Source organism: Heteronotia binoei, chromosome 1 (genome assembly GCF_032191835.1).
Source record: "Heteronotia binoei isolate CCM8104 ecotype False Entrance Well chromosome 1, APGP_CSIRO_Hbin_v1, whole genome shotgun sequence".
NCBI classification, from domain to species: domain Eukaryota; kingdom Metazoa; phylum Chordata; class Lepidosauria; order Squamata; family Gekkonidae; genus Heteronotia; species Heteronotia binoei.
The window spans coordinates 258,646,214-258,674,066 of NC_083223.1; the positions used below are offsets into that span (position 1 = coordinate 258,646,214).

The window sequence follows — 27,853 nt, forward strand, 5'->3', positions numbered from 1 at the left end:
CGACCTATTTTTCTCTCTGTTGAGATGGAAGAAAACCTTTTTGTAACCTGTGTCCCAGTTAACAGGCTAAAAGCATTTAGAATATTGTTACCCTCAATGAAGTTTCAGAGCACTTGGGTTGGCAAATACCTTTTGAGATTTTGTGGGTGGATCCTGGGGAGGGACTTCATACAACCCACCCTCCAAGGCAGCCATTTTCTCCAGGGAAACTTCTCTGCAGTCTGAAGATTAGTTGTAAAGGCAGGAGATCTCCAAGTACCACCTGGAGGTTGGCAGCTTTACAGAGTACCTGGACAGACATGGTTTGGTTGAAAGAAGCAGGGACTATAAACAAAGTGTTTTGTGATGCCTGCTCCCTAGCAAACCAAGCCAGTTCCGTTGCAGCTTTGCAGACAGGTGTGATGTCATCTGGACCAGCAGAAATTATTTACTGCTCTGGTTGTCGGGATCAGGGCTGGCATCAGCATATCTTAAGGTGAGGCAGTTGCCTGGGCTTGGGTGGGGCTTCCACGGAACTGCCCTGCCACCTGCGTGTACCCATGCTCCCAGCTGTCCATAGTCATTGCAGAAGGGCATGTGGGAGGTGGCACTCCTGGTGGCCAGGGCTTTTTTAAAAACAGGAACGCAGTTCCAGCTGGCTTGGTGGGGTGTGGCTAGTATGCGAATGAGTTCCTGCTGGGCTCTTTCTACAAAAGTCTGCAGGGGTTTTCCAGCCTTCATCTGACAACTCTGCCTCCCATCCTCCACCAGTGTACAGAGGAGACTTGGCAACCCTAGGTCTACCCACGGCTGCCCAAAATCTGGAATGGCCCTAGTGATCACTTAACCGTGGAGTGACAAGCGTGCACTTATGTGGGTGCCTTAGTATTTTGCAGTGTTTTACAAACGTGTAATAGACCTGAGCAGGAGAAAGTTTGGAAAGATTTGTAGAGTTGCAATTTTCAGAGCCAGTCCCCAAAGAACCTACAAAATACCTAGAATAGCTGCCCTGTTCCCCGGAATGTGAGGTGGAATTATAGAGTGGCCTCTTGGCCAAACAAGCCTCAGCTGCCTGCAACCTCTCTCAAAGAATGGGATTCAGATGCCTTTTTTCCTGATGACCAGAGATCCTACGCAGAATGGTAAAGCTGCAGTCCAAGCTCTCTGCTCAAGACCTTGTAGGAACCAGCCTTAACACCTTGAAGTGCTGAAGAAGTATTTATGAGGCAATAAATACTCGGGAGACGTCTGGAAGGATCCAAGTGCACTGGAGATTTGCGTGGAAGGAGTAACTCCTCCCTCGCACCTCAGCAGCGCTTTTATTAGTTCTATTACATCACAACATTCCAGAACGTTAGCCTATAAATCACCATGTCTACTCTGCCCAGTGACAGCAGACGCATGCGTACATGGCACAAACATAGCAGGTTGCTTTGAGACTATAAATCAAACTAGGCTGCAAAACATCCCATCCAAGTTCTTATCTCTCCGTGTCCTCCAGCCTGCATTCCAACACTCTCTGTACTTCAACTGAATGCCCACAAGACCTGAGTTCGATCCCAGCGGAAGCTGGGTTCAGGTAGCTATCTCAAAGTTGACTCAGCCTTCCATCCTTCCAAGGTCGGTAAAATGAGGACTCAGCTTGCTGGGGGGAAAGTGTAGATGACTGGGAAGGCAATGGCAAACCATCCCGTAGCTCATAAAATATATACCACAAGTTAGGAAAGGCACAAACAGGTATAAGAAAAGGCCTGCATGGTTAACAAAGTAATGGAAGCTGTAAAAGGTAAGGATTCCTTTAAGCGGTGGAAAGCTAGTCCAAGTGAGATTAATAAAAGGGAACACAGGCTGTGGCAAATCAAATGCAAGACTGATCAGGCAGGCAAAAGGGGACTATGAGGAGCATATTGCAAAAAAACAAAGACCAACAATAAAAATTTCAAATATATTAGAAGCAGAAAACCAGCTAGGGAGGCAGTGGGGCCCTTGGATGACCAAGTGGTCAAAGAATTACTGAAGGAGGACAGGGAAATGGCTTAGAAGCTGAATGCATTTTTTGCCTCCGTCTTCACTGCAGAAGATAAGTGTTTGCCCACTCCAGAACCACTAATTTTGGAAGGGGTGTTGAATTAATTAACTGATTAATTAATTAACTGATTAATTAAGAATAAGTCACCAGGTCCGGATGGCATACATCCACGAGTTCTGACAACATCTGATAAAAATATGTATTTCATTGAAATCTGCCTCCGTCCCTGAGGACTGGAGGGTAGCAAATGTCACCCCCATCTTTAAAAAGGGTTCTAGAGGAGATTCAGGAAATTACAGGCCAGTCAGTCTGACTTCAATACCGGGAAAGTTGGTAGAAACGGTTATCAAGGACAGAATGAGTAGGCACATTGATGAGCACAAGTTATTGAGGAAGACTCAGCATGGGTTCTGTAAGGGAAGATCTTGCCTCACTAACCTGTTACAGTTCTTTGAGGGGGTGAACAAACGTGGACAAAGGGGACCCAATAGATGTTGTTTACCTTGACTTCCAGAAAGCTTTTGATAAAGTTCCTCATCAAAGGCTCCTTAGTAAGCTCGAGAGTCATGGAGTAAAAGGACAGGTCCTCTTGTGGATCAAAAACTGGCTAATTAATAGGAAGCAGGGAGTGAGTATAAATGGGCAGTCTTCGCAGTGGAGGACGGTAAACAGTGGGGTGCCGCAGGGCTCCGTACTGGGTCTCATGCTCTTTAACTTGTTCATAAATGATTTTCGAGTTGGGAGTAAGCAGTGAAGTGGCCAAGTTTGCAGATGACACTAAATTGTTCAGGGTGGTGAGAACCAGAGAGGATCATGACACTCCAAAGGGATCTGTTGAGGCTGAGTGAGTGGGCGTCAACGTGGCAGATGAGGTTCAATGTGGCCAAGTGCAAAGTAATGCACATTGGGGCCCAGAATCTCAGCTACAAATACAAGTTGATGGGGTGTGAACTGGCAGAGACTGACCAAGAGAGAGATCTTGGGGTCGTGGTAGATAACTCAACTGAAAATGTCAAGACAGTGTGCGATTGCAATAAAAAGGTCAATGCCATGCTGGGAATTATTAGGAAGGGAATTGAAAACAAATCAGCCAGTATCATAATGCCCCTGTATAAATCGATGGTGCAGTCTCATTTGGAATACTGTGTGCAATTCTGCTCACCGCACCTCAAAAAGGATATAGCATTGGAAAAAGTCCAGAAAAGGGCAACTAGAATAATTAAAGGGTTGGAACACTTTTCCTATGAAGAAAGGTTAAAACGCTTGGGGCTCTTTAGCTTGGAGAAACGTCGACTGCGGGGTGACATGACAGAGGTTTACAATATTATGCATGGGATGGAGAAAGTAGAGAAATAAGTACTTTTCTTCCTTTCTCACAATACAAGAATTTGTGGGCGTTAAATGAAATTGCTGAGCAGCCGGGTTACAACAGATAAAAGGAAGTACTTCTTCACTGAAAGGTGGATTAACATGTGGAATTCACTGCCACAGGAGGTGGTGGCGGCTACAAGCATAGCCAGTTTCAAGAGGGGATTGGATAAAAATATGGAGCAGAGGTCCGTCAGTGTCTATTAGCCACAGTATAGTATTGGAACTGTCTGGGGCAGTGATGCTCTGTATTCTTGGTGCTTGGGGAGGGGCAAAGTGGAAGGGCTTCTAGACCCACTTTTGAACCTCCTGATGGCATTGGGGGTTTTTTTGGCCACTGTGTGACACAGAGTGTTGGACTGGATGGGCCTTTGGCCTGATCCAACATGGCTTCTCTTATGCTCTTTTGTAAAAAGTCTGCTGTGAAAACGTGATGAGATGTCACCCCAGAGTCGGAAACAACTGGTGCTTGCACAGGGGACTATCTTTACCTTTTTTAGAGATCCTGCATGTACTCTAGTACACCGAGACATCCAGCATCTTACTTCAAGCGTCGCCCACTGCGCTCCTTCACTTGCTGTAGCGAGCAGGGCTGTATTTTAATCCTGCTGCAGGTGAAGGAAGAATTATAAATTAAAAGACAGGCAAAAGAAGAGGGCAGGGGGCCCAGAGCTTGCAGCCTATCTCTTAGACAGGGGCTCTTCTGTTACAAACTGGAACCTATGGCAGGCTAAGCATAGGAAGGGGTTAAGCATAGGGGGGGAAAAACCTGAGTCAGCTGCCAAGAGGATTTTTTGTGTCTGCCTTTGAAATATCCACCTGATTATCTATTGCGTAACCCCTGTCTCCACGGCCATTGCTTTCCTACCCTGCGCTAGCGCGTGGCGTTTTGAGGCCCAGACTGGGCAAACCTGCTTCTAAAAGCAGCCGTTGTCAGCTGTCCTTCTGGGCATGCACCCAGCAGCTAGCAAGGCAAGGGAATTGGCACAGGCTACGGTAAGCAGCGGCCTGCTGTGGCGGCTTGATGAAGCCCTTGGCTTGCCCCCTTGCTTCCAGCTGCTTCCCGCTGCAAAGACTTGCCTGTGGGTACCCCGACACACCTGCTTCCCCTGGGATTTGTGATGGGTCACCGCTGGCTGCGCCTGGTGTTTGCTCTCGTTGCAGTTGCTACCAACAACATGGGAGGCGACATTCCCGTGACAGAGGCCCCTGGTGCCCGTCGGTGGGCACTGTGTCTGCAGGACGAGAACCCAGAACCACAGGAGATACACCCGGCAGTGTCCAAATTCAGTGCTTGCATGCTGCGTTGCGCCACCCAAGCCATGCTTGGGATAGTCAGCACCAGGCCCAGCACCTCATTGAAGCTCAACGAAGGCAAGGAAGGTAAGGGAGATTATTCCCCACCACCACTGGTGGCTGTGGGGACCTGACCGTCCTAGAGGGGTTCCTGGAAGGGAAGTAGCCATTGCAGCTGACTCCCAACCACATAGCCTATTGGAGGGCAGCAGGGAGCAATCCACAACTCCTCCCTCATATGGCCTACACCTCAACTCTCAAGGCATCATGGGCGGTGGTAGGCCCTTGGCTTACCAATTTGGTGTAGTGGTTAAGTGTGCGGACTCTTATCTGGGAGAACAGGGTTTGATTCCACACTCCTCCACTTGCAGCTGCTGGAATGGCCTTGGGTGAGCCACAGCTCTCACAGACCTGTCCTTCAAAGGGGAGCTTCTGTCAGAGCTCTCTCAGCCTCGCCCACCTCACAGGGTGTCTGTTGTGGAGGAAGAAGATAAAGGAGACTGTAAGCTGCTCTGAGACTCTGATTCAGCGAGAAGGGCGGGGTATAAATCTGCAGTTTTCTTCTTCTGCAGTCTTCCTTGAAAGAGGTTGAGATACAGTCTCTTGTCTCACCGTTAACCCACTATGTACTTTGTGGCAAGGAATTTTCTTGGTCGGGGCTGAAAAACAAATGCCTGAGGAATGCTTTTCGAGGCATGAGAGAATTGTGAGATACTCTTGCTGCTCATTCCTAGACCAAAGGCGTTAATGTATCTGTGCTCAACTAGTTCTGGGAGCATGGGCTATTTAGATGTTGCAGCTTCCAGATATATGGTACAGGGAGAATAATATTAACGTGATACTAAAGATGTAATTGTAGAGTCACCAGATCCAGGTTGGAGAACTCCGGAGGTTAGGAAATGGAGGCTAAGGATGACAGGAGCCTCAGTGGGGCACAATGCCGTAAAGTCCACCCTCCAAAGCATCCATGTTCTGCAGAGGAAATTATTTCTGCATTCTGGAGATGAGCAGTAATTCACGAGGATCCCCAGGTCCCACCTGGAGGCTGGCATCTCTAGATGACAAGGGCTGGGGTAGGGGACAGCAAAACAAAAATCCTGAAGGGAACCTGTTTTTTTCTGAGGCCCCTTTTTCAATTTTTCTGACAGTACTAAAAAAGAAATACTGGGGGAAAAAAATCTTATGAAATATTTTCTCTCTTTGAATGAGTGAAATGCTTACAAAAAACAAGGCTAATAAGGCTGTAGACATAGCTCTTACATCCAAAATGCACTTCTGCTTCTGGAAGGGTACATGATTTTCTTGAGGCCTGCTGTGCTGGGCTGTTCGATGATAAAATGGAGGCAATGAGAGAACTATACCACAGAGGAAAGGTGGGATGAAAATGTGATATAATGGGCAATATTGAGCGAGAAGGACCAATCAATTAATCTAAGCCAGTCTGGTGTCGTGTACAGACTCTTATCTGGGAGAATCGGGTTTGATTCCTCACTCCTCCACTTGCAGCTGTTGGAATGGCCTTGAGTCAGCCATAGCTGTCATAGGAGTTGTCCTTGAAAGGGCAGTTTATGGGAGAGCTCTCTCAGCCCCACCTACCTCACAGAGTAACTGTTGTTGGGGGGTGGGGAGGTAAAGGAGATTGTGACCACTCTGAGATTTAGTGTATAGGGCGGGATATAAATCCAATGTCGTCTTCTAAGGCAGCCTCCTGTACTATTTCTGAGGGCCTTATTAATCTGGTAAATCTCTCCTCTTCCTTGACAGGTGAAGATCATGAATTCTGCTGGATGCTGCATCTCCGCTGCCAGAAGGGAGAGAGGCTCACCAAGGCCTTCATCCTCCTTAACTTGGAGCAACCTCCAGACGGAGGTCAGCCACCTCCCTACAGGCTGCTCCTCACTGCTCCTCCTTCACTACGCCAGCACCTGCGAGTCCACCATGGCAGCCGTGCCGGGAGGCTGCTTCCAGGAGAAGCCTGCGGCATGCGCTTTGATGTGACTGAGCCCTTCCGTAACGCTGAAGGGGGGCAGGCCGCAGAGATGTGCGTCAGAGCTGTCTGTCCTGCAGACGATACCTGCGGCAGCTTGTCTTTGGCGTTACAGTGCCCACCCTTCCTGGCAACATTGTGGCGCAGCATACCTCGACCTGATGGCTAGGCGACAGAACAGCTGGCCGGGCTTGCTCCATGATGGAGGGAGGCCTAGCAACTTTTGGGAGCAGATGAGGGGAAAGGGCACTACTTTGCACGCACAGATTCCGGCTCAACCACCAGTGTATTCGAAGTATTCGAAGAGACTGTAAAACCCTGTGATGGTGGTGGCGTTAGCACTCCTTGTCAAGACTGGGGGAGAGAACCCATGACGGGATGATTATTCTTCCCTGCTCAGCCATTGAGCCATTAATGGTGGGTGGGACGGTGGCGTTACCTCATTTGCTAGAACTGTTACCACCCCATTCTCCCACCTTTACCTGACTGAATCGTGGTGCCCAGCTCCCTATGTCATTCCCCTCTCAGTCCATTCCTTTGTTTCCATTAGGCCTTTTCTTGATTAATTCTTGGAAGACTACTGTTACTGATAAGGCCTGAACTAAATATTATCCCCAGTCACATGAAGTGGAAGGGGGGAAAGCTTTGTAATGCAGCCAAATCTCCTACTGTGTGAGGCTTTTAGAATAAATAAGCCAAGCTACTAGAGCAGTATTCTCTGCATCACTTTTGGCATATAGAACACAGGCTACCCAGTGTTTTAGACTTGCACCTTACTCAGGATAGTCGCACCGCTACACGGAGTTATTCAAGAAAATAAATAAGATTGTCTGATTAACATAGAAAAGTACCAAAAGTATTACATGTTCTTGGCACTCCATTCCAACTTGCTAACCAATATAAAGCAGTACAGAAATTAAACAGAATGAGATGTAGATTTAGGTGAGGACTTCCAAATAACCCTGAGTAAACCGAGCAATTAGATTTGAGTCCAGTAGCACCTTAGAGACCAATAAGAATTTCAGGATGAGCAAAACAGAGTAACTTTAAACAAGAAAAATAAACATTTTATAGGGTTGTCAGCCTCCAGGTGGGGCCTGGAGATCTGCTTTTACAACTAATCTCCAACTGGCAGAGATCAGCTCCCCTGGAGAAAATGGCTGCTTTGAAGGGTGGACTCTATGGCATTGTACCATGCTAAGGCCCCTCTCCCCAAACCCCACCTTCTCCTGGATCCATCTCCAGGTATTTTCTAGCACAGACCTGACAACCCTATTCAAGAAGCTGAAAAGTGGGCATAAAATAAAGTTCTGATTTAGATGTAGGTGAACAAAACCAACTCCACAACATGCATTGTTATTGATCTATGTTATTGATTTTGCCTAGCTTCAAAGCAAGGGTTGTTCCCAGGGGGGACAGGTTCCAATGAGAGCACCGTTAATAGCTTCGTTCAGATACTTGGGCAATTAATAGTCTTTAACAACAGCAGCAACAGGCGCCAATGGCAGCATCTCAAAATGCATCCTGCAAATTATACCTCAATGTAAAAAGTAATGAGGTGTAGCTCGCAAAGAAATTCATGGTGTGGTACGTATTTCAGTGTCCCTCCAGTAGCCATGTACTTCTTAATAGTTACACAATCAACAGAAATCCTATAGGTGTTGCCTTCCATATTGCTGCATCTAAATAGATGTGTGTCAATACACATAGGAGTGTGTATATAATTAATCACTGTGTGTGTGTGTGTATATATATTTAGTTTTTTTAGATACTACTTAAAAATTCAGGATATTTTGCTGAACCCTCTTAGCCAGGACATATGCCAGACTCTGTATATCCCTGGGAAAAATCAGTACAATGCGCAACGTAGAATTCATTTAGGATACCAGCTTATTTTGGTGGAGTCTCCTGTAGCCACAAATCCATGTCAGAGGCTAAGATGTAAGCACTGGTTTTGTTGTTTGCATGACAGCTGCTAAAACAACAGGAGGTATGGGTCAGGATAGCAATGTATACTGAGCTTAATGGGCAAGTAGTGTAGGGATGGACTACAACCTCACCTTATGCCTGTATCTTCCTCACCTGTTAGTTTTGTGTTTTTTTGTTTCTAGTGATATGAACAGATACTTCTCATTGATGCATATTTGAATAAGACTTTATTTATGCCTCTGTATTTAAGAGTATCAAGTCTCAACTAAGAATCTCTAGTTCACATTTCAGTTTAACAATCAATATCCTGGTGTGTAAAGTTGTCTGTGTTAAGTGCCGTCAAGTCACTTGCTACTTAAGTGACCCTATGTGTTGTGTCTTCCATTTCAGTCCTGAAATTACAACACAGCGGACACTACGGAGGTGACCAGTGGAAGTCCACTGGTCCCCGGATGTAGCTCCGCAAATACGCTCCGCCAATCAAGATCTGCGGCGGGAAGTTTAACTGGCCAGGATTGGACCTGGCCAGACTGAGGGTTGTTCCGGGGTATGTATATAATCGGGACCCGGCCCGCGTTGCCTTGCTTTGTGATGTACTGCTAATAAAGCATGTTGCCTTCAACACGTCTCATCACTCAGTACATTACAGTGGCGACGAAGGTGGGATTCTAGCCAGGTAACTCCCCAAGCGGGACTTCGCTGACCTGGACGGAGATGAGGAAGGCACGCATTTGAGGGAGACGGAAGCGCCCGCCGCTGCCGCCACGGCTAACCCAAGTGGGACGACGGGCCACCTTGCAGAGTTCGACCCCGCCAACCCCGATAGGTGGGAGACCTACACGGAGCAGGGCAACTGCTACCTACGAGCTAACATGATCACAGATGACAGCTGTAAGAGAGACGTGCCCCTGAGTGTCTGCGGGGAGGCCACATTCTAGATCGCAAAGGGTCTCTTGGCCCCCGCGAAGATCACGGAGAAAACGTACAAGGAGATAGTCAGACTCCTGACCGGGCACTTCTTGCCCCAGCCTTCCATCATCGCTTGCCGATTCCTCTTCCACAAGAGGGATCAAGGGGCGGGAGAGACAGCCGCCATCTACCTGGCCGCCCTCCACCAAATCGCAGGAAACTGCAGCTTCGACAAGCTGGAGGAAGCCCTGAGGGATCGCTTTGTCTGGGGCCTCCGAGACAAAAGACTGCAGCAAAAGCTCTTCGAAAAGGAAGAGCTCACCCTCCAACTTGCCTTCAATGAAGCCACTGCGTTCAAGAGAGCAACCAAAGCTTACAACAACCTGCGAGTGGAAGCCGTCCACCAGGAGGAGATGGCACCGGGCAAACCAGAGGAAGAGGAGGCAAACCAGCTACATCGCCAATCAGGAATGGGGCTGAGAGTGCCCACGCAGCCATGAGTGACAGAGGCCAGCCAACACCAAGTGCCCCGGGACTGCTCCTCCATCTCCATAATTTCGGAGGAGTCTCTAAGAAAACTTTGTCCCCGTGGCCGGCCCCGGCTGCAACCGGAGGACTTCACACTGCGGGACTTCCAAAAAAACCCTGTACAAATTTTGGGTTGGGCCACTGTAAGGGTAGAGTTTAAGAACTTTAAGGGCAAGCTGGACATTCTCGTGGTCAAACGCCAGCTCACCACATTACTGGGGATGGCCTGGTTTCGATCGCTGGGTATTCAAATAGTGGGGGTGCAGCAGATGTGAACGCGGTCCAGCTCCGCTTCTATTTTTGGTTTAAGAGTGGACGGAACTCACCTGGCCTTCAGCCTTATCGGTCTCACGGGGGGATCGAGGGGTAAGGTGATGGGAGTCCCCTTGTAGCACCCCAGGGACCCATCAAACACTTCCGGGAATTCCTGGCACACGTGCTCGAAATTTTGCGTTCACATCTGCTTCACCCCCACTATTTGAATACCCAGCAGTCGAAACCAGGCCAGCCCTGGCACATAGCTATGTATGGTGGCCGGGAATGGATGAGGGGAGAGAAGGGTGGGTTCGAAGGTTCCAACCCTGCCAAGAGTTCTGACCTGATCCGCCCAGTGCCCCTGTCCACCGCTGGGAGTTGAACAGGAGGCCGTGGTCCCGGTTACACCTAGACTTTGCGGGGCCATACCAGGGCCAAATATTCTTTCTTTTAGTCGATGCAGACACCAAGTGGTTGGAAGTGATTCCTGTAGCTTCAACCTCCACCGCGGTGGTGGTCAGAGCCTTGCGAAGGGTCTTTTGCACTCATGGGATTCCCGAGACCCTCGTCACGGACAATGGGACTGCTTTCACCTCCCGGGAATTCCAGCAGTTCTTGAATTGGTACCTCATCCAGCACATTCGGTCCGCCCCTTTCCATCCAGCCACCAATGGCCAAGCAGAGCGCATGGTGCGCACCACTAAAGAGGCCCTGGGTCGCATTGTACAGGGAGATTGGGATCACCGCCTAGCAGCCTTCCTATTTGATAACAGAATCACTCCCAACCCCGTCACCAGGTTAAGCCCTGCCGAGTTACTAATGGGGAGGAAGTTGATCATGAGGCTACACAGGTTGCATCCTGACCGGGCTACGGACCTCCGCAGTTCCCCCGAAACCAGGGACGCCGCTAGGGGATTCTTTCCAGGGGATCCAGTATATGCAAAGAACTTTGCAAGCGGGCCGGAGTGGTTAGCCACCCGGGTGCTGCGGGTCCCTGGGTCCTGCTCCTATGAGGTCTCGTTGGAGGGGGGCCAGAACCTAAGGAGGCATATTGACCAGCTGCGCCGTCGCACATTGCCGGAAGAACCAACAGCAATCGGGGGAGTACTAACAGCAACACCCCCGGAAGCTGCCCAGCTTATGCTGGCCGCACCGACTATGTGGGTGGAAGAGCACCACAGCAGAGGGAGCACCCCCCCCCCAGAGAGGAGATTCCGGAACAGCAACAGGCAACAGATAGCCCTTTTCTGGCGTCACCCCACTACGAGGAACCAGCCACCCTGCCAGCCAAGGCGGCCGCTCCAACTCTCCAAATAACCCCGAGGAGGTCGACCCGGGAACGCAGGGCGCCAGCCTACTTGAAAGACTTCATGTCTTGAACTGGGGGGGGGGGGGGGGGAGTGTTGTGTCTTGCATTTCAGTTCCGAAATTAAAACACAGTGGATGATACGGAGGTGACCAGTGGAAGTCCACTGGTCCCCGGATGTAGCTCCGCCAATCAAGATCTGTGGCAGGAAGTTTAACTGGCCAGGATTGGACCTGGCCAGACTGAGGGTTGTTCTGGAGTATGTATATAATTGGGACCCGGCCCACGTTGCCTTGCCTTGTGATGTACTCTGTAATAAAGTATGTTGCCTTCAACAAGTCTCGTCACTCAATACATTACACTATGTCTTCCAAAACATCCTATTAACAGCCTTGTTCAGGTACTGTAAACTGAGAGCCGTGGTTTCATCTATCGAATCAATACAGCTTATGTTGGGTCTTCTTCTTTTCTTGCTGCCTTCAATTTTTCCTAGCATTCTCATGATGTGAGCAAAGTGTGATAGCCTAGTTTAGCCATTTTAGCTTCTAGGGGGAATTCAAGCTTGACTGGATCTAGAATCCACTTATCTGTCTTGTTGGCAGTCCATGGTACCATGGTCCATGGTATCCATAAAACTCTCTTTCACCAACACTTAAAATGAATCAACTTTCTGTCAGCTATCATTGTCCAACTTTCACATCTATACATAGTAAAGAGGAATAAAGCTTAGTCTAATTGTCTCTTTTGTGTCGTGATTAACAGCGCAGATTCCAATCTGGAGAACTGGGTCTGATTCCCCACTCCTTTTCCACATGCAGCCACCTTCAGTCAGTCTCAAGTTCTCTCAGAGCTCTCTCAGCCCCACCTACTTCACAGGGTGTCTGTTGTGGGAAGAGGAAGGAAAGATTATAAGATGCTCTGAGACTCCGAGTGAAGGGTGGGGTATATAAATCCAATCTCTTCTCCTAAACTGGAAAACTATGACCAGTCCATTAATTTACATCAGTCAGGACAAAAGTCAAAGTCAACATCAAGGTGCTATTTGTAATCAAATACAATCATAAATATGTAGCAACATCATATATTTTAATCGCTAAGTGCACTTCTGAAAAGAGCATTTTTGTTTTCAGAATAGGGGTTGCAAATAAAACCACTGTGCATTATAACTGCATGAAATAATTTGTTTTAATTACTACTTTGGAATGATAAAAGCACATTTAATGTCAGGGCCGACCCTGTCACTAGACAAACTAGGCAAATTCCTAGGGTGCTGGCCTTTTGGGGCACTGAATTGGGTGCCCCTATGAGACTCAGTGACATTATCAGTGTGTGTGGTGTGTGCGCGTGCCAGAAGTTAGTCTTGCTAAGGGTGCCAGTCAGTCCAGGGCAGGCCCTGCCCCTGCTTGATGTTGCCAGTTCAAAAGGAAAAGAAGAGATTGGACTCCCATAATTTCGAAACTGAAGTCTGCACTAAATTTGCTCAGTTCAATAATTTCTCTTTTATAGGAAACACGAGCCAATTCCATATCCTTTACAAAAGAGTTTTAGAAGTTCCTCCATAGTATTGTAAACGTGAATATAAGACACATCACGAATTTGGACTTTCTTCTGGGTAGGTTCAGACTGTTAGACTCTGTTAAACACGCTTACCTGGGTGTACATACTATTAGGTTAAGTACATATGCATAGGGTCCTTTTATTTACAGTTGCTCACTTTCAGGGAACAGAGATCCACAGGAACTGAGGTTACGGGGAACCAAGTGAAGATGGATATAAATCACCAGTGGGAAGGCTAGGAGTGTAACACGAAACCCGTCATGCTGTCCACTAGAAGGCCGCATAGTGCTCATTTTGTTCCGGCGTTCCATTCCAAAGGGTCCGGCCTGAAACAGTTCCGGATAGGTACATTGCGGGCTATTAGAGGAGGAGCGAAGGTAGAAATGGCGTCTCCTGCTCGGGGTAACCACGTATGGGTGGGATCCGAGACGGGTATTTTGAAAGGTAATGCGGGTGCCTGGAGGGGGGGGGGGATGGGTGGTGGGTCCTTACTTCTGAGAGTTACTTAGGGAGGGAATGGGAATGGTTATGACCAGTGGCGGGGTGGAAGAAGGAAGGATGTAAAAGTTGTTAGTGGCAGGTTCTGACCATTGGTAGAACTGAGGGAAGGGAGTGATATTGGGTGAGTATAAGCTGATACGGGAAGGAGAGGAGGTTTCTGGAACAGGGAAAAGGATGGTGCACGGATTGGTTGCCAAGTTCCTGATGTTGCCTGGAGATCTCCCGATATTAGAGTGGATCCTTGTTACCTGGAAAGAGATCAGTTTCTCTGGAAAAAGTGACTGATTCAGAGGATGGACTGTATGGCATTATGCCCTGCTCAGTTGCCACCCTTTCCCAAACTCTGCCCTTCCCAGCCCGCCCCCAGTTTCCCCGCAGGAATTTCCCAACCCAGAGTTAGCAACCCTAAGTTTACTTACTGGAGGCTTCAGACACTGATATATTTGGGGGGGGGGGTAGATATTTAGGGAAGCCTTTGAGAGGAGATTTAAAGGGAGATAATGCATGAAAGTTTATGCAGGAGGCAGTGTCTAGGTCAGGGGTGGTCTAGGTTATGTTGCTTAACATAAGAGCCACATAGAATAAACATCAGATGTTTGAGAGCCACAAGAAATGAATGTCAGATGTTTGAGAGCTGAAAATAGATGAGGAAAGGTGGAAAGAAAGCAACTTTAAGTTTAAATACATTCTCCAATCTACCGGCTGGCTTGGCTTTGAGAAGCGATTTAAAGAGAAAAAATACCTCCAAGTTAGTCGATAGGGCAGTGGGAGCTTCAAGAACCACACAATATGTGTGAAAGAGCCACATGTGGCTCCTGAGCCACAGTTTGGCCACCCATGGTCTAGGTGAAAAACTTTGTAGACTCTGTTGTATTGTCAGCTGGCCTCTAAAGCTGTGCCCTTCTGCAGTTACTAGCAGGCTGTAAGAAAATGCAGGTCAAGCATATGTCACATAGGATGGCCAGTGTCAGTTAATCAGTTACCAACCTTAACTTATAGAATGGAAAACAACAGATTTGCTCACTGAAGCAAGGTCTTCTGCAGGTGCCAACCTGCAAATGGGCAAAATCAATAGCTGCCCATACATGTATCTTCTCTGTTGTGGCACTCACCTTGTGGAATGGCCTGCCTGAGAAGAGCAGGAAAGCTCCTGCTTTCTACAGTGGGGTAGTACTGTACAGAATGATTCATAGAGTTACTTGGATAGATTATTAGGGACTGAGGTCTTTACTACTGTGCATAGCTTGCTGAAACTAGGATCCTACTATATAGTTTTTAAAAATAATTGAATGTGTTGTATTAATGCTTATGCTTTACTTCAGTTCTACTTTCTAGATTTTTGGTTGGTTCTATGACCGTAATCCTATTACACTGTTTATTGAGTGTCCCATCCTGTTGATTGTATTGACTCACTCTGTATAATTTGCTTAGGAAGGGAATGGGAATGGTTATGACCAGTGACGGGGTGGAAGAAGGAAGGGTGGAAAAGTTGTTAGTGGCAGGTTCTGACCATTTGTAGAACTGAGGGAAGGGAGTGATATTGGGGTGAGTATAAGCTGATACGGGAAGGAGAGGAGGTTTCTGGAACAGGTTAAAGGATGGTGCTATAAATGAGAAAGATGGGCTATAAATAATATACATTTTTAAATATCCTACAAATCTGCAAGTGGTATGAGGGAATCTGTCATTTCCTCACTGTTCCCTTAGTGCAGTAAATTGTGCTGAACGCTTGTTGCCAGATTATTTTCTTTCCTTCGAGTTAGTAATATATTTGTTCCTCTTTTTCTCTTTCCTTTTAGGCATCGATCTACAGAAGAAGCAGGCTACAAACTATAAGTTTGGGAATACAGTGCTCAGTCGACATGAAGCTGTTACGGCCTTGTGTTGGGGGGATCCTTATGAGTCTGAGGTAATGAGGATTTAGGATCTGAGGAGCCATATTAGATCAGGCCAATGGTTCCTCTAATTTAGTATCCTGTCTCTCACAGTGGCTAGTCATTTACCTCTGGGGGGCCCACAGGCTTAGCAAAGATGCAACAGCCCTCTTCTGCTGTTCTGCCAGCTATTGGTATTCAGTACAAGACTGTGGACATGGGGATGCCCTTTAGCCATCACGGCTGATAGCTGTTGATACTGTCTATGAATTTGCCTGTATTATTTTTGTGACCTATCTCCAAGAGAGCAAGAAGTGTTGGGGAAGGGTGCCAGTTCAGGGGAATGTGTGAAGACAAAGGTTGGGATAGAAGGTGACCCAGCATGGTGTAAGGGTAAGAGTGGAGCTGGGAGACCCAGTTCAAATTTCCACTCTGCCATGGAAGCTTGTTGGATGATGTTGGGTCAGCTGCATGTTTTCAACTTAGCATGTCTTGCAGGGTTGTTGTGAAGACGGAATGGAGAATATTCTAGGCTTCTTGGGGTCCACACTGAGGAAGGAAGTGGGGTATAAATCAGGGCTTGAAGAATTCCAGATCAACATGATGCCTGGAAATTTCATTGTGACACCTAATGTTTTCACCAATTATGCCATTGTTCCACTTGCCAGCAGAAGAAGTATAAAGGGTTAGATCCAGCCATTTTTTTCACTACTCAGAAGAAGTATAAAGGGTTAGATCCAACCATTTTTTTTCGCTAGTGGAAAAGGGCGGAAGGGGTCCCTTTTGACCACAAAAAGGGCTGAATTTGGGGTCACAGGATCTGCATAAACAGTTGGATAAATATACAATCAAATTAACTCTTTATATCATATCACTGCGCAACTTTATGGTACATGGCAAAAATATAGCTGCCTTCTCAGTCTTGTCCGCAGAGGAGTCATTCAGGATAAAATGAATCCTAATGGGGTCAGAGAATCCCATCTTATTTACCAAAAGAGGGTTTAGATGTTTAGTTTGAATATCTGCAGAAAAAGGACAGTAAAAAAGAATATGTGAAATTGTTTCAATGCAACGTAGCTTACAGGGACAATATCTAGTGGAATATGGTACCTTTTGAAATTTTCCATGTAGGATTGCAGATGGTATAACATTAAATCTGACCAAAGAAAAATTTTTACATTGTTGTGAGATTTGCAGGGAGGGGGAGATATGAAGCCTGCTTTTGATGGAATCTCCAAACTCAAGCTATGTTGAGGGTAGATTTCCATCCTAAGAATACAGGCCATAAGAATTATGTCTAATAATTGGAAAAGGAAGATGGCTTTGTTGGATGCACTGCTAGATTTTTGCTCATTGCACTATTTTACTGCTTAGTTCTCAGCTGATGATGGCAGTTGTCTTGCCAATTAGAATGTAAGAAGAGCTACTGGATCAGAGCAGTGGTCCATCTAGTCCAGCATCCTGTCTTACACAGTGACCTCAACCAGTTCCTATGAAGGGCCAACAACAGGGCATAGAGGCCATGGCCTTCTCCTGATGTTACCTCCTGACCCTGGGATTCAGAGGTTTAGTGCCTCTGAATGTGGAAGTTCCCCTCAGTCACTATGGCTAGTAACCGTTGATAGACTCATGCTCCATGAATCTGTCTAATCCCCTTTTAAAGCTATTTACTCCTGTGGCCATCACTACTTCCTCTGGCAGCAAATTCCATATTTTAATCACTCTCTATGTAAAGTAGTATTTCCTTTTGTCTGTCCTGAACCTACTGCCCGTCAGTTTCTTTGGATGCCCTAATATTTTGGGAGAGGGAGAAACTGTCTCCACTACATGCATCATTTTATAAACCTCTTATCAGGTCCCCCCTTATGTTGTCCCATTCTAAGCAAGAGTCCAGACTCTTCAGCCTTTCCTCACAGGGAAGGTGCTTCAACTCACTAATCATCTTGGTTGCCCTCCTCAATACTTTTTCCAGCTCTGTAATGTCCTTTTGGAGGTACAGTGACCAGAATTGTACACAGTACCGAGTATTCCAAATGAGGCTTCACCATAAATCTATACAGGGTCATTACAATATCAGTCATTTTATTCTCAATCTCTTCTCTAATATTCCCTAATACAGAGTTTGCCTTTTTTCACAGCTGCAGCACTCTGGGATGACACTTTCACTGAGCAGTCTACTCCAACCCCAAGATCTCTTTCCCTTTCAGTCTCAGCAAGTTCAGGCCCCCATTAGCCTATGCTTTCTTTCTAATGTTTCTCATTCTCTTCCTCCCTTTGTTTCCTTGCAGATCTATGTGGGATGCCTGGATGGATCAGTCAAGCTGTTTAGCACGGAGAAGGGCAAGTTTACTGAGTCACGGGACTGTCACGAAGGCGAGGGACCTTTCTGTGGTTTGGCTATGCTGGATGGGTGAGAATCGATAAATAATACATTTATTTTAATAATCAGTACGGAGCCTTGTCCCTGCTTGCCCTTTAATACCATGTCCTCACACTTGGCCACTGTATCGACCCCACTACCGAAGGGATATGGGTAGAATGCAGCGAGTGCTGAAGAGAGTGATGAGGATGATCAGGGGGCCTGGAAACAAAGCCCTGTGTTGAAAGGCTGAGGGACTTGATAATGTTCAGTCTGGAGAAGAGAAAGTGGAGGGGGGGACATGATTTTGCCCTCTTGAAGTATTTGAAAGGCTGTTATTTAAAGGAGGGCAGGGAGCTGTTCCTTCTGGCAACAGAGGCTCAGACTCACAATAATGGGTTTAAATTACAGGCAAAAAGGTACTGGCTGGATATTAGGGGGAAAAAACTTTATACAGTAAGAGTAGTTCAGCAGTGGAATCTGTTGCCTATTGCGATAGTGAGCTCTGTCTCACTGGCAATCTTCAAGCAGTAACTGGACCAACACTTGTCAGGGATGCTCTAGGTGGATCTTGCATTGATTGGGGGTTGGAGTAGATGGCCTGTATGGCCCTTTCCAGCTGTATGAGTCTATCCTTTCATTTGAGCTGATAGTTTCAGTGGGAGGGTTCTGCAGTCATTTGAAACCCTGGGTGATAAATTCTGTCTTCTGCACTGCCCACTGCTCAGGATCAAAGATCTACTGGTTCTGCTAACCTTGCTTTGTCTGTTCTTCCTGAAATGTTCATCCTCTTTCTCTCTCTTGCCATGAGAGCTAGAAACATACTTATAGCCCCTTGTAGCAGGATTTATATATCATTGTATATAATGCGTGCTCAACATTTATTATTTCACATTTACATCTGGCCCTTCCCAAAACAGGGTCAGAAATTGATGGCTTGCACTTAAAATGCATGAACAGAATCAGGGAGGGGGTTGTACAAACTGCTTTTCTGGATCGCACCTCAAAATCCTGGCACACCCCCCCCCCATGAGATAGTGGCGCTTGGGGCTTTGTCTGTAAAAAAAAGGCCCAGCAGCTCATTTGCATATTAGGCCACACCCCCTGATGCCAAGCCAACTGGAACTGCATTTCTGTGTATTCCTTCTTGGAAAAAAGCCCTGGTGGTGCTACTGGCTTTTGCACCATCTTCCGCTATACTTGTAAGAGCCCTGTGACTGCAGTACTGCAGTCCTAAGCTCTGCTCACAACCTGAGTTCGATCCCCAGCGGAAGCTGGGTTTTCAGGTAGCCGGCTCGAGGTTGACTCAGCCTTCCATCCTTCTGAGGTCGGTAAAATGAGTACCCGGCTTGCTGGGGGGGAAGTGTAGATGACTGGGGAAGGCAATGGCAAATCACCCCATAAAAAGTCTGCTGTGAAAACATGGTGAAAGCAACATCACCCCAGAGTCGGAAACGATTGGTGCTTGCACAGGGGACCTTTCCTTTCCTTCCCTGCTATACTTTTGTCACTGGCTTTTAATTTGTTTTAAGTGATGTTTTTTGCTTATGTTGTACAACTGCTCTGAGCCTGGCTTGCTGGGGAAGGCAGTTGAAAAATCCAACTAAATTAAAAAAAAAATCCATCTAGTCCTGTGTTTTATGTTCCAGCAGTGCCTTCGTGCTTCTTGGTCATAGAAATATACATATTCATATAAACTAAGTTAGGCCGACTAGCTTAAAGCCAACCAGTGGTTTTCATGGAAAGAGTTCTTCTTTGCATATGGTTCTTCTTTGCATATGACTGGTCTTTTCTCTCTTCTGCATGCACACACTAAAGAAGAGCCAGAGAAACTAATGTGCCCCATCTGCTCCTATAGGAAAAGCGATGTCCCCATATAGTTGCTGCTTAGGGTTTTTGAGATGCGAGCTTCTGGACTTTCTGGATCTGAGAAAATGTGTTACATTCCCTGGTAAATGCTCCTTTTCTTCTCTGACTGTATCTCTCTCCATTGTTCAAATTCCACAGTTCCCTCATCACCTGTGTTCAGTCTGGTTTGCTGAAGGTTTGGAGGGACACTCCTTCGGAAAATGTGAGTTCTTTTTGTGTGGTGTGGGTGATGGGAAATACAGAATGGGTGAAGAGCCAATGTGTATCACAGCTGGAGTAATGGGGAGGGAAGATCAGGGGCTTTCTTCTCCATGGAAGTGTGTTTGAACTGTTCTCTGGTAAGCCTTCTGTGGGGAGTGAGGGCCCAAGCTCTGATGAGAAGCAAAAGAAGATGATAAGGACAGCAACACTGCACACAACTGTGGTCATTGCTTAAATTCCTAGCATTTGCTTTAAAGTGAGGATGATGATATATCTGGGGTGACTGTGGCAACTCCGTTCCTCCGTTAGAACCGTATCCAGTTCATAGAGTCATAGAGTTGGAAGGGATCTCCAGGGTCATCTAGTACAACCCTCTGCACAATGCAGGAAACTGAAATACCTATCCCCACACACACCCATTGACACCTGCTCCACGCCCAGAAGATGGCCAACCCCCCCCCCCCCCCCAGGATCCTTGGAAATTGGCCTGAAGAAAAATTGCTACCTGACCCAAAGTGGCAAATAGCATTTCCCTGGACATATAAGAAAGGTCTGCTTTCTCTATTCTTGTTGGAGAGGTGGCATTCTGATATTTTTGTTTCTTGTAAGGAACTAAGGACAAGAATGACTGCCTCTAATGGTATGCTCAATTGCCTTTCCAAGAACTAGTGAGATTCTGTTTGTTACATTCCTCACAATCATCTGCATCGCAGGTGGAGATTCAGGTGGGCCCGGGTGTGTGCCGCATGCGCCAGAATCCTGAACAGTTGCACCACATGGCCACTGGGGGGAAGGAGAACTGCCTGAAGGTGTGGGATCTACACCAGCCACAGGAGCCTATCTTCAGAGCCAAAAACGTGAGTGTTCCGTTCATTGTAATAACTTAGGCTTTCTCCACTGGAATGATGCACAGAGGCTGAGTTTGTGCATTTGCCTCTTGTTTCTGGCAGAATAGTATTTACCACACTCCTTGCTTCGTAAGAACATAAGAGAAGCCATGTTGGATCAGACCAATGACCCATCCAGTTCTGTGTCACACAGTGGCCCAAAACCAGGTGCCATCAGGAGGTCCACCAGCAGGACCAGAACTCCAGAAGCCCTCCCACTGTTGCCTCCCCCCCTTCCCCAGCACCAATGCTTTTCCTCTTGCAGGTGCGGAACGACTGGCTCGATTTGAGAGTGCCCATTTGGGACCGGGACATGCAGTTCCTTCCTGGATCTGAGAAAATTGTTACTTGCACTGGTTATCACCAGGTAAATGCTCTCTGTGTGTTTTTACCTGATTCTCTCCTGCTTCTGTATTTGTGTTTTAAGCTGTGAATTGCCTTTGTGCTGCCTTTTACCTACTCCCTAGACAGCTATTTCCAGTAAATCTCAACACTGGTTCTTGTTGGAGAAAGGTTGGATTTTTAAAAAAAAAATTCTGTTGCCGATCTTCCTTTTTCTTGAATCTTCTGCTCACTGACTTCATTGGATGAGCTTATCTTTGTTGTTGCTTCATCCGGACAGGAAAATTTGTCCAGGAACAGAATTCCAGTCTGCTCATCTTCCGTTGTTGCTCTTCTGCTTCCCAGGTCCGCCTTTATGACCCTAGCTCCCCACAGCGCCGCCCTGTCTTGGAGGCCACCTTTGGCGAGTATCCACTCACTGCCCTCTCATTGACTCCTGATGCAAAGTGAGTCTCAGCTCTTTCCCAGAATCTCAGTTCTTGGGAATGTGGGCAGATATACCTGTCCCAGATCAGGGGGCCACCTGTCTTCTATAGGGTAAAACCCAAACTGCTTGTGGCCTCTGCAGATAGGACCTGCCGTGTGACAGGAAATGCTGTACAGATTCTAATTCTGTTTCCCTTTTTTCCTTGCAGTGCTGTAGTTGTGGGCAGCTCGCGGGGGGACGTGGCAGTCATAGATCTGCGGCAAGGTAGGTACAGAGAGGAAAACAAGATTCTGGATTCTGTGGGAATTTGGAAGGAAAGTCATTGAGGTCGAAGGTCTTAAGGAATGATGAAGAGGGGCCAAGTTGTATAGCTCCAGAGGTTCTTGGTACTTTTGAGGGGGCATGTTCTCAAAGCAGCAGGCAGGAAGGAGAAAAATATTCAATTAGGCCATGTTGATTTGTGCTATATCAGTTTTTATGTGTATGTCTGTGAGGACCTTAGAGTCAAACCATCTCTATCAGTATGGTCTTCTTTGTCAGTGGTTCTGAGATCTCAGGCAAATGGATGGCTTTCTAGTTCTTATAAACTGTACAGTGTCAGTTCTGGCTCTTCTGAGGTACATGAATTACCTTCTCCTGATGTGGACCATTCATACATCTTTTGACCAGTGCTGCCCATGCTGTGGCTTTCAAAGTCTCAGTGCCACAGGTTCTTCTCAGCAGCTGGCATCTGGTACCTGGATGTACAAAGGCTTTAACTTAGCAACTTCTTCATTCAGACAAGTGTTCTTCTGCTGAGCTACAGAATTCCAGCCTACTAAGCCTCATACTGTACTTCAGTATATGTGTGATTCACATACACACCATAGTCAGGCTGGGTGTTGCTGAAATGTCTGAGAGCCTGGACCGCTTTTGTAATCTTTCCGCCCAACATCATCCCCTGTAGATAAAAGGTCTGTGCGTGTGCTGCTTGCTCCTATTCTGGCATTAGAAAGGGGATGAAAACGACACCTCTCTGCCACCTCTGAAAACAATACTGAGAACACCATTAGGACAAAGTCGCAGCTATTCCCAAATTGAGAAGAGATTATCCTCTAAGTGGATGCTTTGGTATAGGGCATTCTGTGAATTGGCTGGTTATAGGAGAAAGGTGCCAGCCACTGCAGGGTTTTCTTTCCCTAAAACTTTTGTGAACTCCCTTTAGATGTTATGTGCACTGCCAAGGGGGGCTTCTTACAGTCTGAGAGCTGCTGGTATATATGGTGTAAATAGAATTTCTGGGTAATTACACACAAGTGTGGAAAAAGAATAAATTAGGGCCCTTCAAGCATGTCTTTTCAGCCACAAAAGGATACAGGAACTTGCTTTCTTAAACAAAATAGCACTCAGTGCAGCTGAATACCAAACCCTGCACTTCAAGATGAGCAGCCTCTGAGTATGTACAGCCCTGGTGACGAGCCTATTGTGTGTCTCTCTTTCTGTGGCAGGGAGGTTGGTGAAGTGCCTCAAGGGCTTTGCAGGAAGCATCCGTGCCATCCAGTGTCACCCTGCGCTCCCACTGGTGGCCTCATGCGGGCTGGACCGCTTCCTTCGCGTGCACAGCCTTCACCATAAGCGCTTGGAGCATAAGGTGAGGAAGAACCTATCTCATAGAATGACGGGGATGGGAACATTGTTGGCAATAGTCCCACATACAAAGAATGATGCTTGAGCTCTTCTGCTTACGAGGGGCACCTGAGCCTGTTTGGGGAGGGCAGAATATAAATACGATTTAAAAAATAAATATAAATGGTTAGAATGCTCTGTCCCCAGTGCTAAAAGGTCTAAAGCAGGGTGGGCAAACTTGTTTAATGAAACAGCCCCATAGAATAAATCAGATGTTTGAGAGCCATGGGACACGAACATCAGATAATTGAGAGCCACAAGGGTGGGAAGGCAGGCAGGCAGGCATATAGATAGGGGGGAGGGATAGAGAGGTGGAAAGAAAGCAACTTTAACTGCATTCTCCCAAGCCGGCTGATGGAGATTTTGAGAGCCTCACAATATATGTGAAAGAGCCACATGTGGCTCCTGAGCCACAGTTTGGCCACCCCTGGTCTAAAGTTTGGTATCTTTGTACCCTAAGATAACAAGACTTTTAGACTACATTTTGAAAAGGGACGTTGCTCCATCACATCCAGGATTTTGAAGCATACCCTCAAATTATTGTTACCAGCACAGTATTGAGGGAAATAAAATTCTGCTACAGATGCAATCTGGAATGTGTGACTTACAAGAAAAAGCCTATAAGCAGAGTGCTTGTACATCTCAAAATGGAGCACATGAAGCATCTAAAAACTGGTTAAGAATAGATACTTGCAGGCAACTCCAGTGCATACCCAGGACATTACTAAAAAGCTCTGGAAATGGGGCATCCTCACTTTCAACTACCCAACTGGAGTGTGAATGTTGACCTCCAAGTAGACACCAGTGTTCCAGCTAAAGCAAACAAAAGTCACAATTAATGGGATACTTTGCGACGTCTGTCCACTTTTTGCACAAAAAAATCAGGTTTGGATTTTGTGGGAGGGGACCGCTTTTACATGCAGCTGTAAATATAAAGTTTATGCTTGTAAAATGGAGGTCTCATTTACCGTTTTTTCACTCCTGATACCTAAACACTGTTGGTCCTGACGACTGTCAGGAGGGCAGTGGCACAGAGCCCACCTATAGAGAAGGTTCTTTCCAAATATGTACAAAAAGATTACTTTGTAAATGCGTTAGAGTGCATGTTTACAGTTTTAAAAATAACATGTTGCCCTAACCATTGTACAATAATGGAAAATAACAGCGTGCATGACAGCAAAATATGGTTTGGGGTTCTTTTTATATAGTTTTATTTAATTAGAACACAGATCCTCTATTTGCAGATGCCCAGTCTGGCCAGGCTTCAGGGACTTTGAAGCTAGATTACTCTAGCACACTCTTTGTTTGGCTGCCCTTGAAGACTATCCAGACATTTGAGCTGGCTGCCTATTCATTTTCTGTGCCATTAGGAGGACCTTAATATGAAAATTTGTTTCTGTGGTACCACGAGAACTAGAAACTGTTCTGTTAAAAAAATGTTTTGTTAAACTGTTCTGTTTTTAAAAAATGAATCCAGAAGTCCTTGTTTTAAACGATGCTTGCGAATGCATCTCTTTCCTCTGCTTCAATTAAGCATCCTAACACAGGTTCCATGCTCTTTTCAGGTCTATTTGAAATCTCGGTTGAACTGCCTGCTGCTGACCAGTCGAGAGAAGTGGGAGGTGAGTCAAAAGGCTACAGAGATCACGGAGGCCTCCATTATCATGCTGAGGGCATAATATTCCTGGTTGGATCCTAGGGTAACTTTATCTTGGGGTGTGTGTGTATGTTTAACTGTATATAGTTAAATGCAGGCCTCATTTTGGGCAGGAGCAGCACTCCAGAACCTCCAAATTTTACTAGATCCAAATGGGCAGCCGTGTTGGTCCGAAGCAGTACAACAAAGTAGGAGCCAAGTGCACCTTTAAGACCAACAGAGTTTTATTCAGAACGTAAGCTTTCATGTGCTCCAAGCACACTTCATCAGACGAAGAATCAGGCACAGTGGGCAGAGCTAAATATAGCTGGTAGGCAGTGGTTTAGAATGCAAAATGGTACAAATTTAAGATCCAATGACAGAATAGTAAAATTAACAAATTGATCAAACCTTTGATCTGGGTGGCATGAGTATGAGAAAGCAATAAAACAGCAATATGTCAAAATGTGAGAATGTCTGTCAGTCACCCCCCCATATAAGCCTGGGTCAAAAAGAGGGCACCACTCTCTCAGAAGTTTTTCCATCCAACCAATCCACCTTTCAACATGTAACATACATATAGTTTGCCATTAGAAGAAAAATACATTCATATATAGTGGAAGATGGGTTTAGTATACATGAGATAAACAGCCAATATCCCTATTTATGAACATATGAAGCTGCCTTATACTGAATCAGACCTTTGGTCCATCAAAGTCAGTATTGTCTTCTCAGACTGGCAGCGGCTCTCCAGGGTCTCAAGATGAGGTTTTTCACACCTATTTGCCTGGACCCTTTTTTGGAGATGCCAGGGATTGAACCTGGGACCTTCTGCTTTCCAAGCAGATGCTCTACCACTGAGCCACCGTCCCTCCAAGGACGGTGTTAATACAGCTAAAAGAGAAAAATATTGAATAGTGATGTTCTTGTCCAATTGATTTACTATCTAACATGTAAACGTCAGTCTTATCAGAGGTGGCCAGCGGTAGCTCTCCAGATGTTTTTTTTGCCTACAACTCCCATCAGCTGCAGCCATTGGCCATGCTGGCTGGGGCTGATGGGAGTTGTAGGCAAAAAAATCTGGAGAGCTACCGTTGGCCACCCCGCTATTAGAAAAAAAAAGATAGTGAAAATGGGTTAAGTATATGTAATGAGATAATTAGCCAGTATCCTTATTTTGAGTATGTCAGTTCCAAAAATTATTCTGATACACTATTCTAAAAGAGAAATACATTGGCATACTGTGGATGTATAACAATACTCAGTGAGAGTGTTTTGTACTCTTTATGTTTTGTACCTGTATTTATTGTACTCTTTCTCTCCCCCCCCCTCCATACTTGCTTCTGGGCTCCATTTGTTCAAACCCCCTGTGAGAATTTTGCTAAAGTCTTAAGATATGACAAACTTTCTAATATTTCCCCCCACAAAAAGTGGGAAAATAAATCATATAAAGCAGACAGATGGAAATCTTCATCATGCTACTTTGGCCACATAGGAGAAAGTAATTTTAAAAGTATGATGGGAGTAAGGTTTTATGATTATTATAATTCAAGAAGCATTTTTAGGTAGATGCTGAGCTGATATAATTTAGTACACCTTCCAGTGATGTCAGGGGTGTGTGCGAACGAGTTGTGCTAATGAGCTCCAGCACCTTTTTTTCTACAAAATGACCCCTGGTTAAATGTTTTTGATAACCAAAGAAAAAACTAGATTCGGGTGGGTAGCCGTGTTGTTATGAAGCAGGAGAACAAAGTCCAGTGGCATCTTTAAGATCAACCAAGTTTTATTCCCAGTAGAAGTGTGCACGCACACAAAAGCTTATACCAGGAATAAAACTTAATTGGTCTTAAAGGTGCCACTGAACCAAAGAAAAAAGCATTTCTGTGGTGGTACTTCTTGGGCTTCAGAAGCAGGCTGCTGCTGACCTTAACTCAGAAACGTGGTCTGATGCAAACAGATCCCTGATCCTGCCTTACATCCCTTCCCAGAATGAGGGCCTCGACTCTTCAGCTGAGCTCCAGAGTGATGTGAAGGAGGAGGATGAAGTCGATGAAATCTGGAACTCCATGGAAGTGGTGGCCACCAAGCGGAAAGCGGAGATGCAGCCGTGCCCCGAGTCAGAAGACAAAGAGCCCCAAAAGGCCAAGCCCTCGAAAAAGAAGAAAATTAGAAAAGCAGAATCCTGAAGGGGGGTTGGGGCAGCCGCAGGAGTGATTGTTGCCTTAAACACGGAGAAGGTGCTGCCCCTGGCTCTCAGATTTCTGATAAGAGAAGATAACACCTCGGTTGATAAGGGAGAAGAGACAAAAGATCTCCAGCTGTCCTTTCCTGCTCTGCAGGATACCTTTTGCAGTGGGGCAGCTTTTATACTGACTCCTGCTCATCCTCTTGAGCTCATGGGACTTTGTGTGGCAGGAAAAGGATGCCTGAAACCACGCGCCTTCCTCTCTAGACTTGGCCCTCCCAAAAGATCCTAATGTCTTCCCTTTGGCTGCTGTGCAGCACTCTTCAATAAAAATGCCTGCCTGTGTGATTCATTCAGCACACAACCACTTATTAGGCAAAGGGTAGGTTTTGTTTGGTTTTTTACCATCAAGTCACAACTGCCTTATGGTGACCTCATAGGGCAGGGGTGTCAAACATGCAGCCCAGGGGCCAAATCAGTCCCCTGAGCAACTGGCTGTCTGCTTCCTTCTCCCTCTCTTGCTCCCTTCTGCATAACAGTTTGCTTTGCCAGGCTTGCTCAATCGCACAGGAGCTACAGAGCAAAACTTCTATTTTCTCCATTGGCTGAGATTGCTCCCTTGGGGAGGGAGGGGAGAGCTTGCTTTGTCAGGATCTCTCAGTTGCACAGCAAAGCTGAGTCCAGCATCTCTTCCTTCTCTTGGCTGACACTCCTCCGCCTCCTGGTCCCCTAGGGGAGGAAGAAAAAAGCTGGAGCTTCCTTTG

General features: G+C 46.3%; 2 protein-coding genes and 1 non-coding gene across 4 annotated transcripts; 2 read left to right on the forward strand and 1 right to left on the reverse strand.

The window, feature by feature from the left end:
• Positions 1–4,197: 4,197 nt before the first annotated feature.
• On the forward strand, positions 4,198–7,365 carry LOC132588097 (uncharacterized). The gene is made up of 2 exons (XM_060260424.1): positions 4,198–4,759; positions 6,437–7,365. Exons 1-2 carry the CDS (start codon positions 4,498–4,500, stop codon positions 6,826–6,828), a joined length of 654 nt encoding a protein of 217 aa, XP_060116407.1. The 5' UTR covers positions 4,198–4,497; the 3' UTR covers positions 6,829–7,365.
• A 6,085-nt stretch (positions 7,366–13,450) lies between these two features.
• WDR74 (WD repeat domain 74) lies at positions 13,451–27,437 on the forward strand. 2 transcript variants are annotated; one of them, XM_060254350.1, is made up of 11 exons: positions 13,451–13,587; positions 15,444–15,553; positions 17,807–17,928; positions 19,885–19,948; positions 20,661–20,804; positions 21,100–21,201; positions 21,522–21,622; positions 21,812–21,867; positions 23,091–23,233; positions 24,834–24,890; positions 26,893–27,437. In XM_060254350.1, exons 1-11 carry the CDS (start codon positions 13,527–13,529, stop codon positions 27,088–27,090), a joined length of 1,158 nt encoding a protein of 385 aa, XP_060110333.1. In that variant the 5' UTR covers positions 13,451–13,526; the 3' UTR covers positions 27,091–27,437. The 2 variants fall into 2 exon arrangements, with proteins under 2 accessions (XP_060110333.1, XP_060110341.1); XM_060254358.1 differs by having other exon boundaries at positions 13,471–13,587; positions 26,899–27,437.
• TRNAS-GGA (transfer RNA serine (anticodon GGA)) lies at positions 25,705–25,771 on the reverse strand. The gene has a single exon. It is a non-coding gene; the product is annotated as a tRNA-Ser (tRNA).
• Positions 27,438–27,853: the final 416 nt, after the last annotated feature.